Here is a 13,984-nt window from a genome sequence, read left to right as displayed (position 1 = left end):
GGCAGTGGCCGGGCCGGGCCGGGCCGGGCCGGGCCGGGCCAGGCCAGGCCAGGCCAGGCCAGGTCGGGGGTGACCGGGCCTGGTCGGGGGTGACCGGGCCAGGCCGGGCCGGTGGCATCGGGGCTGGTGCTTGGGGTGCTGCTGGAGCCGGGATGGGGGTGGGCCGGGCCGGGCCGGGCCGGGCCGGGAGGTGGCAGGCCGCGGTCTGTGATGGCAGGCCGGGCCGTGAGGCGACCGGAGGCCGGGCAGTGAGGCGACTCGGGGGGGGGGCCCTGAGGCGAGTGTGGCCGGGCTCTGAGGCGGGCACCGTGGGGGGCTGACGGCGCTCGGCGGGTAACGGTGCCGCACCCCCGGAGGAGCCCGGGGCAGGTCCCCCGGCCGCGCCGAGCCCCCGGAGGGGCTCCCCCACCACCACCCCCGCTTTGTGCCGCCGTCCCGGCCCGCCGGCTTTGCGGTGGGGCAGGTCCCTGCCGCGGCCCCGGTTGCGCCACCGCCATCCCTGCTGCTCGGGATGGCCGGTCTTATGAGGCTGGGTGAGCAATCTAGGAAAAAAGGGAAAATCATTGCCTCCCAGAGGCAGGCTTTAAAGCCCAAGCAAAGTGGAACTGAGTATTGCAGGCGGTTAAATAAAACAAAAGCCTTCGCTGGATATTACTGGAAAAACACAGGACTCGACCACTTCCCTTTCTTAAAGGAAAAAATTCATCGTGTTTGAGTATCTCTTCTGCCAGCTTTTGGCCAAAAGGGAACGGAGGAATTACAAACCGGGAGAAGTAGCAGACTTGAACTGAAATGCCCTTTTGGTCTCAATTTACAGAGAGATCGGAAGCCACAGTAATGAAAAAACAAGTGTGGAAAATAAGTGAGCGCAAAAGACCAGAGTTTCAGATTGCTTGGAGGATAGGGTGTAAGTACCTTAACAGAAACAGATGGCTTGCGCTGGGTGCGTTAATAAAGCTGTGCATTGTAAAGTCTCATACTGTGAAATTACTGGTAGCGACTCGCTACGTCCCCATTGCAGCTATTGCTGTTCAGCTGGGTGTTGTCTCAAGCTTTTTCCCTGCAAGCATCTTCACCTAAACGATGTCCCATGGCTACCACCTCTCAGGGTTGGATGCAAAGTGTCCTCTTTTGCTAGCCAGCACTGGCATTAGTGAATAAACCAAAAATTAGTGATTTGAACAGTATGATTATTATTAAAAATGCTATTTAAAAATATCCACTTGAAGACCAAATGCATCACTGAGTATATCAGATTGCCTGGCGAGTTACTTGCAGCAAACTTACAGAAGTGTGTGTCCATAGGGCAAATGGTTCACTTAATCCTAGACATTGAAATATAACTCATCTTCTGTGAGATTTTTGTAATTCCCATTTCTCCCTGTCAAAGGAGCACATCTCTGGATGGTGATGGATGGATTTGTACCTTGATCTTACATAGTTTGTACAGCATATTTTACGTGAATGAGCATAGTAAGTTCAAACTGATGCTTGAAAAAAGCCAGAAATAAAGTGTAGCCGTAGGCATCAGTGTTCTACAGTACCTGTGGCCTTTTCATGGGCCACATTTCTCATTTGCATTGTCCCTTTACCTTTGTTGTCACTGCTCACAGTTTTAAATTCCTTATGAAAACATAAAAAAGTTGTCTATGGGGAAGTCTTCCCCATGCTGGCATGTACTTCTGGCGATGGAGCATTGGCAGCTTGGAGCTATTTTCTCTATAAATATGATGACAAGCGTGTAGAGCCATTCTGTTAGGCAGATAATTTGCTGTATAATGTAAGGCTTCTAAATACGTTTGCTTTTGTCTCTTGAAGCTCTCCAGCGCTATTGAACTGCTGGTGGATTTTTCACTGGAGTTCAGAGCCACCTTGCGGCGGCCCCGCCGGCGTGGACACCCGCCTTCCTTACGGCTCCAAAGCTGGAAAACTCCACCTCTGGGGTGGCAGCAGGAAAAGCTGCAAGCACTTTATAGACCGTGAGAGGTGCTGCTTAAATATGCTATTGAATCCAGTTTTATTTGACTTTTGGGTGGCGCGAAGAATCATACCTGGATATTTGGATTTGTCTTTTCATGAGCAAAACACTTCATTAAACCGAAACGGGGATCATCCAAATGAGCAATTATGTTGATCTGTGCTGTGCCGTGAAAGGTAGGGAAATATGGAACTTATTCATTTCAAAGCACACGGCTCTTGTTCACCCAGAGTGCTGCTAGCCGTGTGCCTCGGCGTAGAGACAGCAAACTAAGTGGCCCGCATTCATCCTCTTTAAACTCAGAATTCAAAGCAGGGTGGCCTCATCCAAACTGTCTACTGGCCCCAACTTCCAGACTATCCTAAGGAAATACTCTGCAAAGGTCCAACTAACCCAAGCTGAACCCATAGCAGGGACTCTTCTTGCAGTTGAACAGCACAGGTGTAGTTCCAGCAGACAGTTATGGTTTGAGCCGTAACTGCTTAATTTTCTAGTGAAGTCTTGCATCCGTAGCCTTCCACACAGTTACGCTGAAGGCAAAGGGCCTGATGTTTCTCACCTTGCAAGAAAGACTGCAGCAAGGTCTATGTAATTCCTTGACCTAGGGTTTCAAATGTCTTGTATTTTTTTTCAGAGGCTTTATATCAGGAGACCCAGCCCTGTGACTCACTCAGGCTGAGATCACGCTCATTTCACTGTCCTAGGGTACTCCAGCAAAGGACTCTGCAGGGAACATCTAAGTCACTGTGGTTATTGCGCATTTATACTTAAATGTGTAATATCCGGGACTTGATCACGGCCTGCGTTTCATACTTAGTGTAAATTTGCTACATGTCACTTTTTTCCTGCAGTGAATTTAGCCCATAAATACCAGTGCACTATGTGGTACCTGCCCTGAGCTTTCTAAGTTGAAGTGAAGATGCCCTTAATTTATATTATCTTTCCAGCTACCTATATTTGCTTCTCTTCTCTGGAGCATTCTTTCTTCAGCCCATACACGAAAGCATGAAGTGAGCCACTTCCAAGAACACTGGAAATCAGGGGTAGAGTTGTACGCAGGAATCCTTTTCTCTTCTTGCTTGCGTCAATGCATCAGGGAAGATGGGAATGTGAGCAGCATGGCAGTGCTGCGAGTGCAACAGGAAGAGTACTGTAAATGAGCACCATGGATAATAACCTGTGGAAGTGCTTAGGCTTCCTTCTTGGGGTGCTGCCTGAGAGCAGAGGTGGAGAACCTGGAAAGAAAATAATGAAAAGGGGCGCTGGAATGAGGTGGCTTTTTCCTGTCCGCAGGGAATTTTGTACAGGACCGATTCTGTATTCAAGCATGGTCGTGGACCGGAAGGCACCAGGGAGCGTAGCCAGCTCACATATTTCAGGGCTGAATTTTAACTTCATGTTGTAACTTTTATGTCTTCGGCTCAAATTTGCATGATATGCTAAACTATCCTTCTTTAGGAAAGCTGAAACTTCCAGTAATCCCTAAATGTGCATGCTCTAAGCAGAGCATTAGTTCTGCTGCACCACATACATCTGTATGATTGATGAAGAAAGTATGAAGTAGCAGAAAGAGGACACCACTTCTTAGCTTTCATTGCTTGTGCTGGTGGTGGTTTTGAGATTAAAACTCAGCCGTTTGTTTTTTCCTTGATTTAATCCAATTGGCATTTTTTGTTGCTGAGAAGACAATTCCAGTCAATTACTGGAAATTGTTTCCAGATTATATTCCCCCGTCCCCGCTCTTTTTGCTAAGCAGGTTTTCTAAAGGGCATGTCTGTAACTCAGATAATTTGTGTTCAAGCATAAATCTGTACCAAAAGCATGAAAGCTCGGTGGGGAAGGTAATCTTTCTCCTTTTTGTCAATAAGTAGGCAAGTAAGTACATTGCCTGCTGCGGCTTAACGTGCTGAGGGAGCCGTATGTGCCAGTAATGGCATACTGAGTCCCGCACGCTGACTCGTAACGCTAGCAACAAGCATCCTGCAGTCCTCATGCAGGCAAAGCCTCCCAGGGAAGTAAGGAAAGCAAGAGCTAGCTAAATATGAGCAGTTTACAGGCGAGTGCTAAAAAACTCTGAGTAGCTATGGGAGGACAGGCAGAAATGGTAAATATCTGTCTCTCTGAGCTGCTAAGAGTTCCTGGCATATATAGGAACCAGACCACTTGTGGCATGTCACAGCAGGTCCGTCGCTTTCCAGTATCCCTGAAGAAAAACAGAATTTAACTCCCAGATCCCCGTGTGATTGGAGAAGCTAGACTGATCTACCTAGAAAGCGGAATGCCAAGGCACAAAAAGAGAAGGTGAAAGAGACCTGTGTATTTTCAGACAGAGGTTTAGGCTAAGTCCAGCGCATGTAAAAGCACATCATCCCAAACAAGAAATGCCTTCATGGTCCTAAAGAGCTGTATGGCACCCACTGGCATTGCTCTTCCAGGGAATAAGTGGGGCAAGTCAGAAATTGATGACTTTAATTTTGTCAAGTTCCTATGGCCAGACTATCAGATTCCTACTCGAACAGGACTCAGGAATTATGGTCTGGAAGAGTAAAATTAGACCACCACAGAAAACTAAAGCAGCCTCGGGTCTCCATCTGACTTCAAGTTGAACAAAAACAAGTTCCTCATCCTTAGGTTAACATTTTTAGACCTAAACCCCCTCATCTCAGTGGAAGAACTCTTCTGTAGCTAGATGAAATAAACGGGCTGACCACATAACTACACTAATCAGCAGTTACATATCTACATCACCAATAAAGCCTTTGGAAACAGTTCTCTCTGCAGAGACTAAATTAATCCACCTCCAGTTCCCTTTGTTCTCAGTTTTTAGTGGTTACGGACACTTTACAGTCTACCAGGAAAATTGAGACAGAGAGAGTAGAAATGTCTTGTCCCATGCCAACAAGATAACAGGGAATTCAGCATCTCTGGAATCCAAGCTAACACTGCACAGTTCTTTCTCTTTAGACTCTTCAGTTGATAGACTTAATTTCGCTACTTTGAGGATGATCAAACACGGGAAAAGGCTGCCCAGAGAGGCTGTGGGAGACTCCATCCTAGGAGGTACCCAAAACCCAACTGGACACAGTCCTGAGCAGCCTGCTGTAGTTGACCCTGCTCTGAGCAGGGCAGGGTGGACTAAGTGATCCCTTCCCACCTCATCCATTCTTTGATTCTGCAATTCGTTTCTCTACAATGACTCAGTGGGTCCGGAAAGGGGTGTCTTGAGGATCTGTGTGGCACGTCTACTGCTGTTTTACACTCTAGTACTGTCAGCCCGCACACACACAAGCAGTTTGGCACACTCAGTACTGAAATGCTTACTCAGGATGAGCCTTTTGCAATAGGAATGAGGAAATTTCTAAAGTAAACATGCTGTGATTTGTTAATGAATTGTGTAACTTCCACTTTAATGCCAGTAAAGTAGGTTTCTTTAAAAAACAATGATGTCATCAGGTTCTCTTTGTAGATTGGTGGCTATATTAAGAAACACCAACCTATTCCTTTAAATACTGTGGTCATCATGATAGTCTTTGAAGAGTGGTGGTAAGTTCTCTCTGCAGGGGAACCAGTGACCTAAGGAAGCTGAGGTGGCAACAATATTAGAAGAAACCAATCTAATACTGAACATCAAGAACAAGGAGGTTGATGCTGGAAATTACTATCCTGTAAGTCTAACAAACTTCTATCTCGTATAAATTAACCGTGTATATACGAAGACTAAGAACACTTTCTTAACTCCCACATGACAACAGATCTATGAGCAAAAGCAGCATGGACTTACACAGGATAGCTATCGCCACTGGTAGAATTCTACTAGCAGACCATGGCAGGAAAAAAGTAGTCAATAAAAGCGATTTGGATATTTGTACAGCACAGTGTTTTATACTCCATCTCACTCACAAAATTAAGTCGTTCAATCTAGAAAATGAAGGCTGTTATGGACTGAGCACTGACCATAAACAATGTCTCAGATGATAAAACAGAAATACAGGGCACTGCAGGAGTCTTAATTACATCCAGACTTGATTTATACCTTCATTTTTTGATCTATAATAATAGTCAAGACCAAGGTACTCACAATTTCAGAAGATTCTGATACCAGAGATTAAAAGGGGAAAAAATAGGGAATGAAGGAAAGACAGGAGTATGGAGAAAAAAAAGGAGATGAGGGGAAGAATTCCAAACTAATGGGATTTCTCTTCTCCTTATACCCTCCACAAAAGCTAAAAAAAAATGAAAAGGCCCAGCATGGCAATAATCCATTTTGTACTTCATCTTGGTTTTCAAGGGATGGCTGCGCTCAGGAGAAAGCTAACTGTAGTCGGAGATGACCGCAGTGGTAAGACATGCCTCCTCTTTGCTCTGCGTCATGAACAGCTTCCTGAGTCCTACGAGCCAACTATCTTTGATGCTTACAGCACTGACACGGAGGTGGACGGGAAGGACATGAAACTAATTCTCTGCGATGTGGCAGGGAAGAATGAATTCAGCTACCGAAATCTCCGCTCAGTGTTCTACAGGGACACCGATGTTATTTTAATGTGCTTTTCCGTGGACAGGCCTGACTCCCTGCAAAACATCCTTGATTTTTGGGTTCCAGAAATCAAAATGTTCTGCCCCACAGTACCTGTTATTCTGGTGGCTACCAAGATAGAACTAAGGGGTGATGAAAGCATTACAAAGAAACTAACTACTCCAGGCAACGAGTCAATTAACACTACAGAAGGAAAAGCTTTAGCTGCCAGCATTGGGGCATATGCTTACCTGGAGTGTTCTGCCAAGACAAAAGAAGGTGTTGATACAGCCCTGGAGATTATTAGCCAATGTGCCTTAAATGAGAAAAGGAGGAGAAAGAGGCACTACAGGCGCTGCCGAATTTTGTAAGAGGAGCGAACGTTGTTTTGTTGTTGTATTTCATGATGCAGAAAGGTGAGTAGATGTCTTTGTTGCTGTGCATGAGTGCTATGAGGACTGCTTTTATGTTATAGGAGGGGAAAAATCCCTTATGTCTGCAAAGTGTCATACTTGAAAAGTTGGATTTGTTTCCTTCTTCACCTCCAAAACAGGCTGAAGAGCACAATTCCAGGTTGGAGCTGAGTACTCGTCTTGAGAAAGGGAAAATGACCAAGCTACATACAGTTCTCCACAAATGTTTTTTGGTCGAGGGAGATGCACACAGACTAGGACAGGAACTTAAAACAGAAGTAGTGGGACAAGCACAAGAACATGTTGTTCAGTGAATCTAATCCCGCCTTCCTGGTTGCAAGGCTTAGTGGCAAGCAGCTGTGCTAACAAGGTTTCCTAGTACGCGCTCCCTTTCATACACTTCCTTGAAGGATGTCCTTAGGGAAGGGTGTCACCACACACATATCCAGCAGTCTGCCCTGCTAATAGCATTGGGTTTCTGACTGGCAGAACAGGTCTGAATTTCTCTGGGATTCATGCGTATCTGGCCTGGGCTTGGTTCCATAAATGCATTAGGAATGCAAAATATAGCATAGGATACAGTGAAGGCAGTGCTATCTCCACCTCTTCTTCAGGCACAGGTAAATAAACTGGAGTAAAACAGTCTGGCTCTGGGGTAGGATAATCCAGTTCTTGATAGAATTCCAACCTTACAAGGAGAGAAGTAAAAAAAAAAGACCAGACATCAGTTTCTAAACCTCTTTGTCCTTATGGTCTGAATGTATCTTAAGTCTTTCTGTCTTTCCTTAGCACTTGCAGGCGGAAGACATGAAGTAAAGGGAATGCCAACAACCACGCTCGCAGCTTTGCAAGTCGCGAACAATCTGGAAAGAGACTGAGACATGCTGTCAACCTAAGGAGAAAATCTCAAAGAGGCACAGAGATGGACCAAAATGGAAAGACTTTGGGTGCATCTCCATGCTCCTCCCCTCTCTAAAGCACTGATTGCTGGCAGCCCAAGGAACTGAGTTATGGACTGACATGAAAGGCGCAAGTCTGGGAGCAGGCAAATAATGTGACTGCAGGATTTGAAGGCACATGCTGTAACACAGTAAGTGGGCAGAAAAATGTTTTAAGGTGAACTCCTTCTGACCCTGAAGTAAAGATACAGGGCTAATTGAGCATAACTGTCATGAACTAGGAGAATATGGAAGTCTATCACTTTCTTTTGCTGACTTCCTCGGTGGTGGTTTCATCACTCTGGCAGCTTGGTTACAGTTTCCCTGGGGAAAACAAAACAAGACTAAACACAAATTTCTAAACTGATTATGCCACCTGGAGCTGTACACTTAGCAAACTAGCTTTTCCAGGTGAGAGACCTAATAAAACACACACTTAAGATTTTTTTCTTACCCATTCTTCCCACCAGTATTTGTCTATTGATGGTATCACTGGTAGAAATACTGGGGTTGGCCAAGTATTCATTATTGCATTGTTCATTATTGCTGCTTTCCCTCTACATCACTTTTTAGTAGCAATTTTGAGGTCCACAGTCACACTATGGCATAATAACAAATGCTTCGAGGCTGACACTTTACATTTCCAACAGTACCTTTCTTCCAAGAATCTCTGAGGACTTTTCAACATGAATTACCAATCCATCTCTTGGTGATAAGTAGGTGTTATTTCCATTTTCAAAACTGAGAAACTTAAACTGCTGCCTAAAGTAACTGTGAACCATCTACTTCTTGCTGCTTTCCTTTTCTTAACTTGTTTTCCGTGACCTTTTCCTTTTCCCTCCCGGACCATTCTTAACTTAAATTTCCTCTCCTCTCAGTCCATAATAATCCCCTCGACGCAATCTGATATTGTACCCAAACTTTAAAACTCTTCTCCCCGTGGAACTTGGATGTGAATGTGTGCTGCGCGTAAGTGCTCTCCTCGTTCAGGTAATAACATACATTAGTGCATTTCAAAGAGCTGTATTTATGTAGATAGGTTTGAATTGTTATTTCCATTTTATATGTGTATGTGTGGGTGGGGAGGGTTAGACTGCAGATAAGTTCAAGAACACAGGTGTCTCAGGTGCCTCTGATGTGGGGTGTTGGATCGGAGGGAGGCAGTTTTGCAAAGATGCTAAGCACCTAATGCTCCCACTGCTTGGGAAGTTTAGACCACTTTGGCGAATCTGAGCTTACACTGCCCCTTGCTTAGTAGGACGCTGCTCAGCGTATCGACTGGTGTCTGTCTTCAGCCTAGATAAACAAGTATTTTCCTCCAGAAGGGTGCTTTGTTCCAGATAAGGGTAAATGGTTTCATTCCCAGAATTCACTATACGTACGTCTGAAACAAACTGTTGTTACACTCATCTTGGTTTCTATTTCTTGACGTTAACCTTTTTATTGTTTTTATGTGAAATAAAAAAGTTGGCAATATGTTTCTACTGTGTACTCCTCTGCAACTGGGAAAGAGAAATCCGTGGGAGGTTTTTCATCATCCTTTTGCTAAAGCTGTATAAATTCTCTTTTTGCCACTTTTGTCAGAAAATCCAAATGCTCTTCCTTTTTATCTGTCTCAGAGCACTTTTGCAAGAGCAGGTTACTAGGTGGCTGTTCAAGAAATCTGTTGGACAGCTATCCGTATTTTAAGGTATCTGCCTCCCATAAAAAATCCACAGGCTGGATGGTTTCCTCTTTTTTTGTATTCTAGCATTGGCCTGTAATTCAGAAAGAAGGGGATATCATAGAATTGTAGAATCATAGAATGATTTGGGTTGGAGGAGGCCTTAAAGATCATCTCGTTCCAAGTCCCTGCCATGGGCAGGGACACCTCCCACTAGACCAGGCTGCTCAAAGGCTTGAACACCTCCAGGGATGGGGCACCCACAACTTCTCTGGGCAACCTGTTCCAGTGTCTCACCACCCTCAGAGTAAAGAATTTCTTCTTAACATCTAATCTAAATCTCCCCTCTTTCAGTTTAAAACAGTTACCCCTCATGCTATATAGCCCAGTAGTCACGATATTAGCCTAAGACATTTGTACCTGGGGTTGCGTCTCTATTCCACCACGAGCTCTGGTCTGTATGACCGTACAGACGAGACTCTGCATGTCTGCACTGCAAAGTGGCTGGAAGGAAGCAATCCTTAGGACGGAATAGGAATAAATAGCAAAAAAAAAAAAAAAAAAAAAAAAGAAGGAATAGCAGCTTGGAGCTTGGCGGGTGCTAGTTCATCCTTCCCATTTAAAACGGTGCCTTCGGGAGCCTCTGCAGCCCGCAGCACACACACGCACCCCCCCCAGCTGATGTAGGCTTCCTACCCCCAGGCCTGCTGGGATGGTGGTTGTGCTCCTGCGAAGAGCGCAGCTATTAGCTGTGGGAGAGCTAGAAAGTCTGTGTGAGACTGCCGCTGGGAAGGCGATACATGCCCATATTTTCAACCCGGAACAACAATCAATAGTGATGAATCCCCGTAGAAGCAAACTGCCAGCAGTCAATCCCCAGGCTAGCCCTGAGCCAGGAGCGCCGTCCTCTAATGCAAGTCTTTCTTCCAGTGTTGGAGGGGAGGGGAGAAGAAGGAGAGCGAGAGGGAAAGGAAAATCACAAACTGTTTTATTAGCCTTTTTTTTTTTTAACTTCTATGAATTTAAATATTAAATATGACTTTTTATTAAGGAAAATAAAAAGCAAAGGAAAGAAGTACTGTGGAAGGGAAGATGGGAATTAACTGAGCATTCACGTATCCTTCAGCAGGGCCGTTTCTAAGATGAAATACGCTGTTTACACCCCGCCACGACAGTTTGAGACAGATGTCCAATTGAAACAGCAGGGGCACTTATACCATATTAGGTGAACGTGGTGATATGCGTTGCAATTATATAAGAGCTTCTTTGCGATTTCAATGAAGCAAATATGCAAATAAATGATATTGATGTCTTTCAGTAGAATTAAAAGAAAGAAAAACAGTACATAACAATAATAAGGCAATATGTGAGAGCAATTCTCCATTTCCAGTGCAAAGATAGTTCGTGTATTTCTTGCAATAGTGTTGCAGTAGCCTGCATGCCTAAGAACGTTCTCAAGCCGAGGTTTGTAGACAAGCTGACTTTGTTGGGAAAAAAGCAAAGAAGCTCCTGGACACTCGTGTCTTCTAACACCTCTTCCAGATCTCGTCTGATAAAGGACCTGGCTTCTCCCTGTAAAGCTCTACAGGTTGTGATAAGCCACGAAAGCCATGACTATCTAGAATGTGTTTTGTACAGAGACACTGTACCTGTAAGCTTCAGTGACATCTACAAAGTGACGTATCAGTAGTGCTTTAGGAGAAGCACACCCGTACACCACACAGCACAGGGCTTTGGAAGGAAGAGAAGTTTGAACCTAAAAAAACCCCCTTGTGTTCTTTCCTTTTCATTGCCTGTTTCGCAGCTGGAGCGGAGAGAGGGCAATATGTCTTGCTTAGCAAGACCATTCTCCACTTTGTATTAGTTTCCTGTGTAAATATCTCTTCCTAGTGGACAATTTATCAGTCTATCTACTAATTTGTCTGTTTATTCAAAATTATCATCAGACAGGAAGCGTGCTATATTTTATGAAAATAGATTCTCTTAGGCTTTTGTCTCAGTTTTCTTCCTGATATCTTTCCACTTAATCAAATTCATTTTCTGAAAAGTACTGCATCTGTTTTAAATAATTCATCAGCTTAGAGTGTTTCTCTGCAATCACTTGGAGAATGGCAAACTGATACAAGAGCCTGTAATTCGTTATGTTTTGATGGAATCGTAGGGCTGGATCGTGGCATTCCTCCACAGCAGCGCAGATTAGCATACGAAAAGGCAGAAGGACTGCAACTTTATCTGCCGAAATTAAATTTTAGGTGTCCCTAAGGCCTTGTAAGCCTCTCTGGTCAGCTTCATCTCTGCTAGTGGACTTGTCCGTCATTGAAAGTACCTCTGCGCTGTTGATGTGTTCACATTTCAGTCTGCTCAGTTCCCGCACATATGCTTTATGCCAGCTACCTCCTGTGTCAGGGTGAGAAAGCTTTTTGGGGGGACTCATCTCAGCACATCCCTTGGGCTGTGTCTGTTGAGGAGACGGACTGGTAGAGGAACATCCGATTCATGAATCACACCAATGACTGGTTTCTGAGCAGTTCGATGCCGTTGGGAGCAACTTTGTCAGCTCAGGTGTGTCTGAACCGAGCGGTGTCGCAAGGTGGTGTCGTGGTTTAGCCCCAGCTGGCAACTAAGTACCACGCAGCCTCTCGCTCTCTCCTCCTGCTCCGGTGCGATGGGGAGGAGAATTGGAAGAAAGGCAAAACTCGTGGGTTAGATAAAGACAGTTTAATAGGACAGCAAAGGAAGAGAAAAAAACAATAATACTAATAAAAGAATACACAAAGCAAGTGATGCATAATGCAATTTTTCTCACCACCCGGAATCCAATGCCCAAGCAGCGATTTTTGCCCCCTTCTCAACTCCCCCAGTTACGTACTGAGCATGGCGTCATATGGTATGGAACACCCCTTTGACTAGTTTGGGTCAGCTGTGTCCCCTCCCAGCTTCCTGTGAAAATTAACTCTATCCCAGCCAAAACCAGGACATTATCCACCCCTTATTCTGTACCATCTACGTCATGCCCAGATCCTACACTTTCCAATTAATCCGCACTTTTCCCATCTTTGAGGTATATATACATACATACATACACAGAAAGCATTCCCTTAGTCTATGGACCAACCCTCTAAAATGTCTGTTGAGTTCATTTAATCCATGACTTCGGGCTAAATCTGTCACACGAGTCTTTCAGGGCAGGAGAGATGATTTGTGGTGTTGGATTGCTGCATGCTGCATCTGGAGCTCGCAGCTGGTGGATCTGGCGTGGCCCATGCCTATGGTCTGCAGGTTGAAAATGTTGATCTTGAGGAAGTTGCTGGGCACCAGTTACTGAAGCCAGTTCAGGTTATCCAAAATCTTTGCCTTCTGTCCAGTCCATGATCACTTCTAGAATTCCTGAGTGACCAAGGTTCCCTTGACCTTACTTCATTTTGTGGCAAAACCAGCTTTCAGAAGGATTTGAACTATTTTCTTCCCTCTCTCAAAAACTTCTCCTGCTGCGTTGCCCCATATAATGATGTCGTCAATGTATTGTAGGTGTTCCAGAGCTCCACCCTTCTCCAGTGCAGTCTGGATCAGTCCATGGTAAATGGTGGGGCTGTTTCCACCCCTGGGGCAGTCCATTCCAGGTGTAGTGGGTGCTTCTCCAGGTGAAAGCAAACTGTGGCTTGCACTCTGCTGCCAAAGGGATTGAGAAGAATGCATTAGCGATATCAGCTGTGGCATACCACTTGGCTGCCTTGGACTCCAGTTCGTACTGAAGTTCCAGCACGTCCAGCACAGCAGTGCTCAGCGGTGGCATGACTTCATTCAGGCCACGATTATCCACTGTTAGCCTCTGCTCTCCATTAGATTTTCGCACTGGCCATATGGGACTGTTAAAGGGTGAGCGAGTCTTGCTGATCACTCCTTGGGTCTCCAGTTGATGAATCAGGTTATGGATAGGGATCAGGGAGTCTCGGTCGGTGCAATATTGCCACCGATGCACCGTTGTGGTGGCGATCGGCACCTGTTGTTCTTCGACCCTCAGCAGCCCCACAACAGAAGGGTCCTCCGAGAGACCAGACAAGGTAGACAGCTGTTTAAAATCCTCTGTCCCCAAGGCAGCTATGCGAAAGGCCCACTGGTACCCTTTTGGGTCCTTGAAATACCCTCTCCTGAGGTAATCTGTGCCAAGAATGCACGGAGACTCTGGGCCAGTCACAATGGGATGCTTTTGCCACTCATTCCCAGTTAGGGTCACTTCCGCCTCCCGTACAGTCAGCTCTTGGGGTGCCCCTGTCACCCCAGAAATACAAATGGGTTCTGCCCCTCTATAGCTTGATGGTGTTAGGGTGCACTGTGCACCCGTGTCCACTAGAGCCTTATACTCCTGTGGGTCTGATGTGCCAGGCCATCGAGTCCACACTGTCCAATAAACCCCATTGTCCCTTTCCTCCACCTGGCCGGAGGCAGGGCCCCTCTAATCCTGGTCATAGTATCCATTAC

The 13,984-nt window shown here is 45.5% G+C and overlaps 1 protein-coding gene across 2 annotated transcripts; it reads left to right on the top strand.

Moving 5' to 3' along the window:
* Positions 1–5,519: 5,519 nt before the first annotated feature.
* Positions 5,520–9,273, top strand: LOC134513594 (ras-like GTP-binding protein rhoA). Of its 2 annotated transcripts, XM_063330549.1 has the most exons (3): positions 5,520–5,643; positions 6,267–6,907; positions 7,694–9,273. In XM_063330549.1, the coding sequence occupies exon 2, from the start codon at positions 6,269–6,271 to the stop codon at positions 6,860–6,862; it is 594 nt and encodes a 197-aa protein (XP_063186619.1). In that variant the 5' UTR covers positions 5,520–5,643; positions 6,267–6,268; the 3' UTR covers positions 6,863–6,907; positions 7,694–9,273. The 2 variants fall into 2 exon arrangements, with proteins under 2 accessions (XP_063186619.1, XP_063186618.1); XM_063330548.1 differs by lacking the exon at positions 5,520–5,643 and having other exon boundaries at positions 6,006–6,907.
* The last annotated feature ends 4,711 nt before the right edge of the window (positions 9,274–13,984 follow it).

This window comes from Chroicocephalus ridibundus, chromosome 3 (genome assembly GCF_963924245.1).
Source record: "Chroicocephalus ridibundus chromosome 3, bChrRid1.1, whole genome shotgun sequence".
Lineage (NCBI taxonomy): Eukaryota > Metazoa > Chordata > Aves > Charadriiformes > Laridae > Chroicocephalus > Chroicocephalus ridibundus.
The sequence above is the reverse complement of the archived record's forward strand: the minus strand, read 5'-3'. Positions and strand labels throughout refer to the sequence as shown.

Excerpts from the sequence above, each read along its gene's own strand:
- LOC134513594 (XM_063330548.1), top strand. The coding sequence starts at position 6,212 with ATGAAAAGGCCCAGCATGGCAATAATCCATTTTGTACTTCATCTTGGT.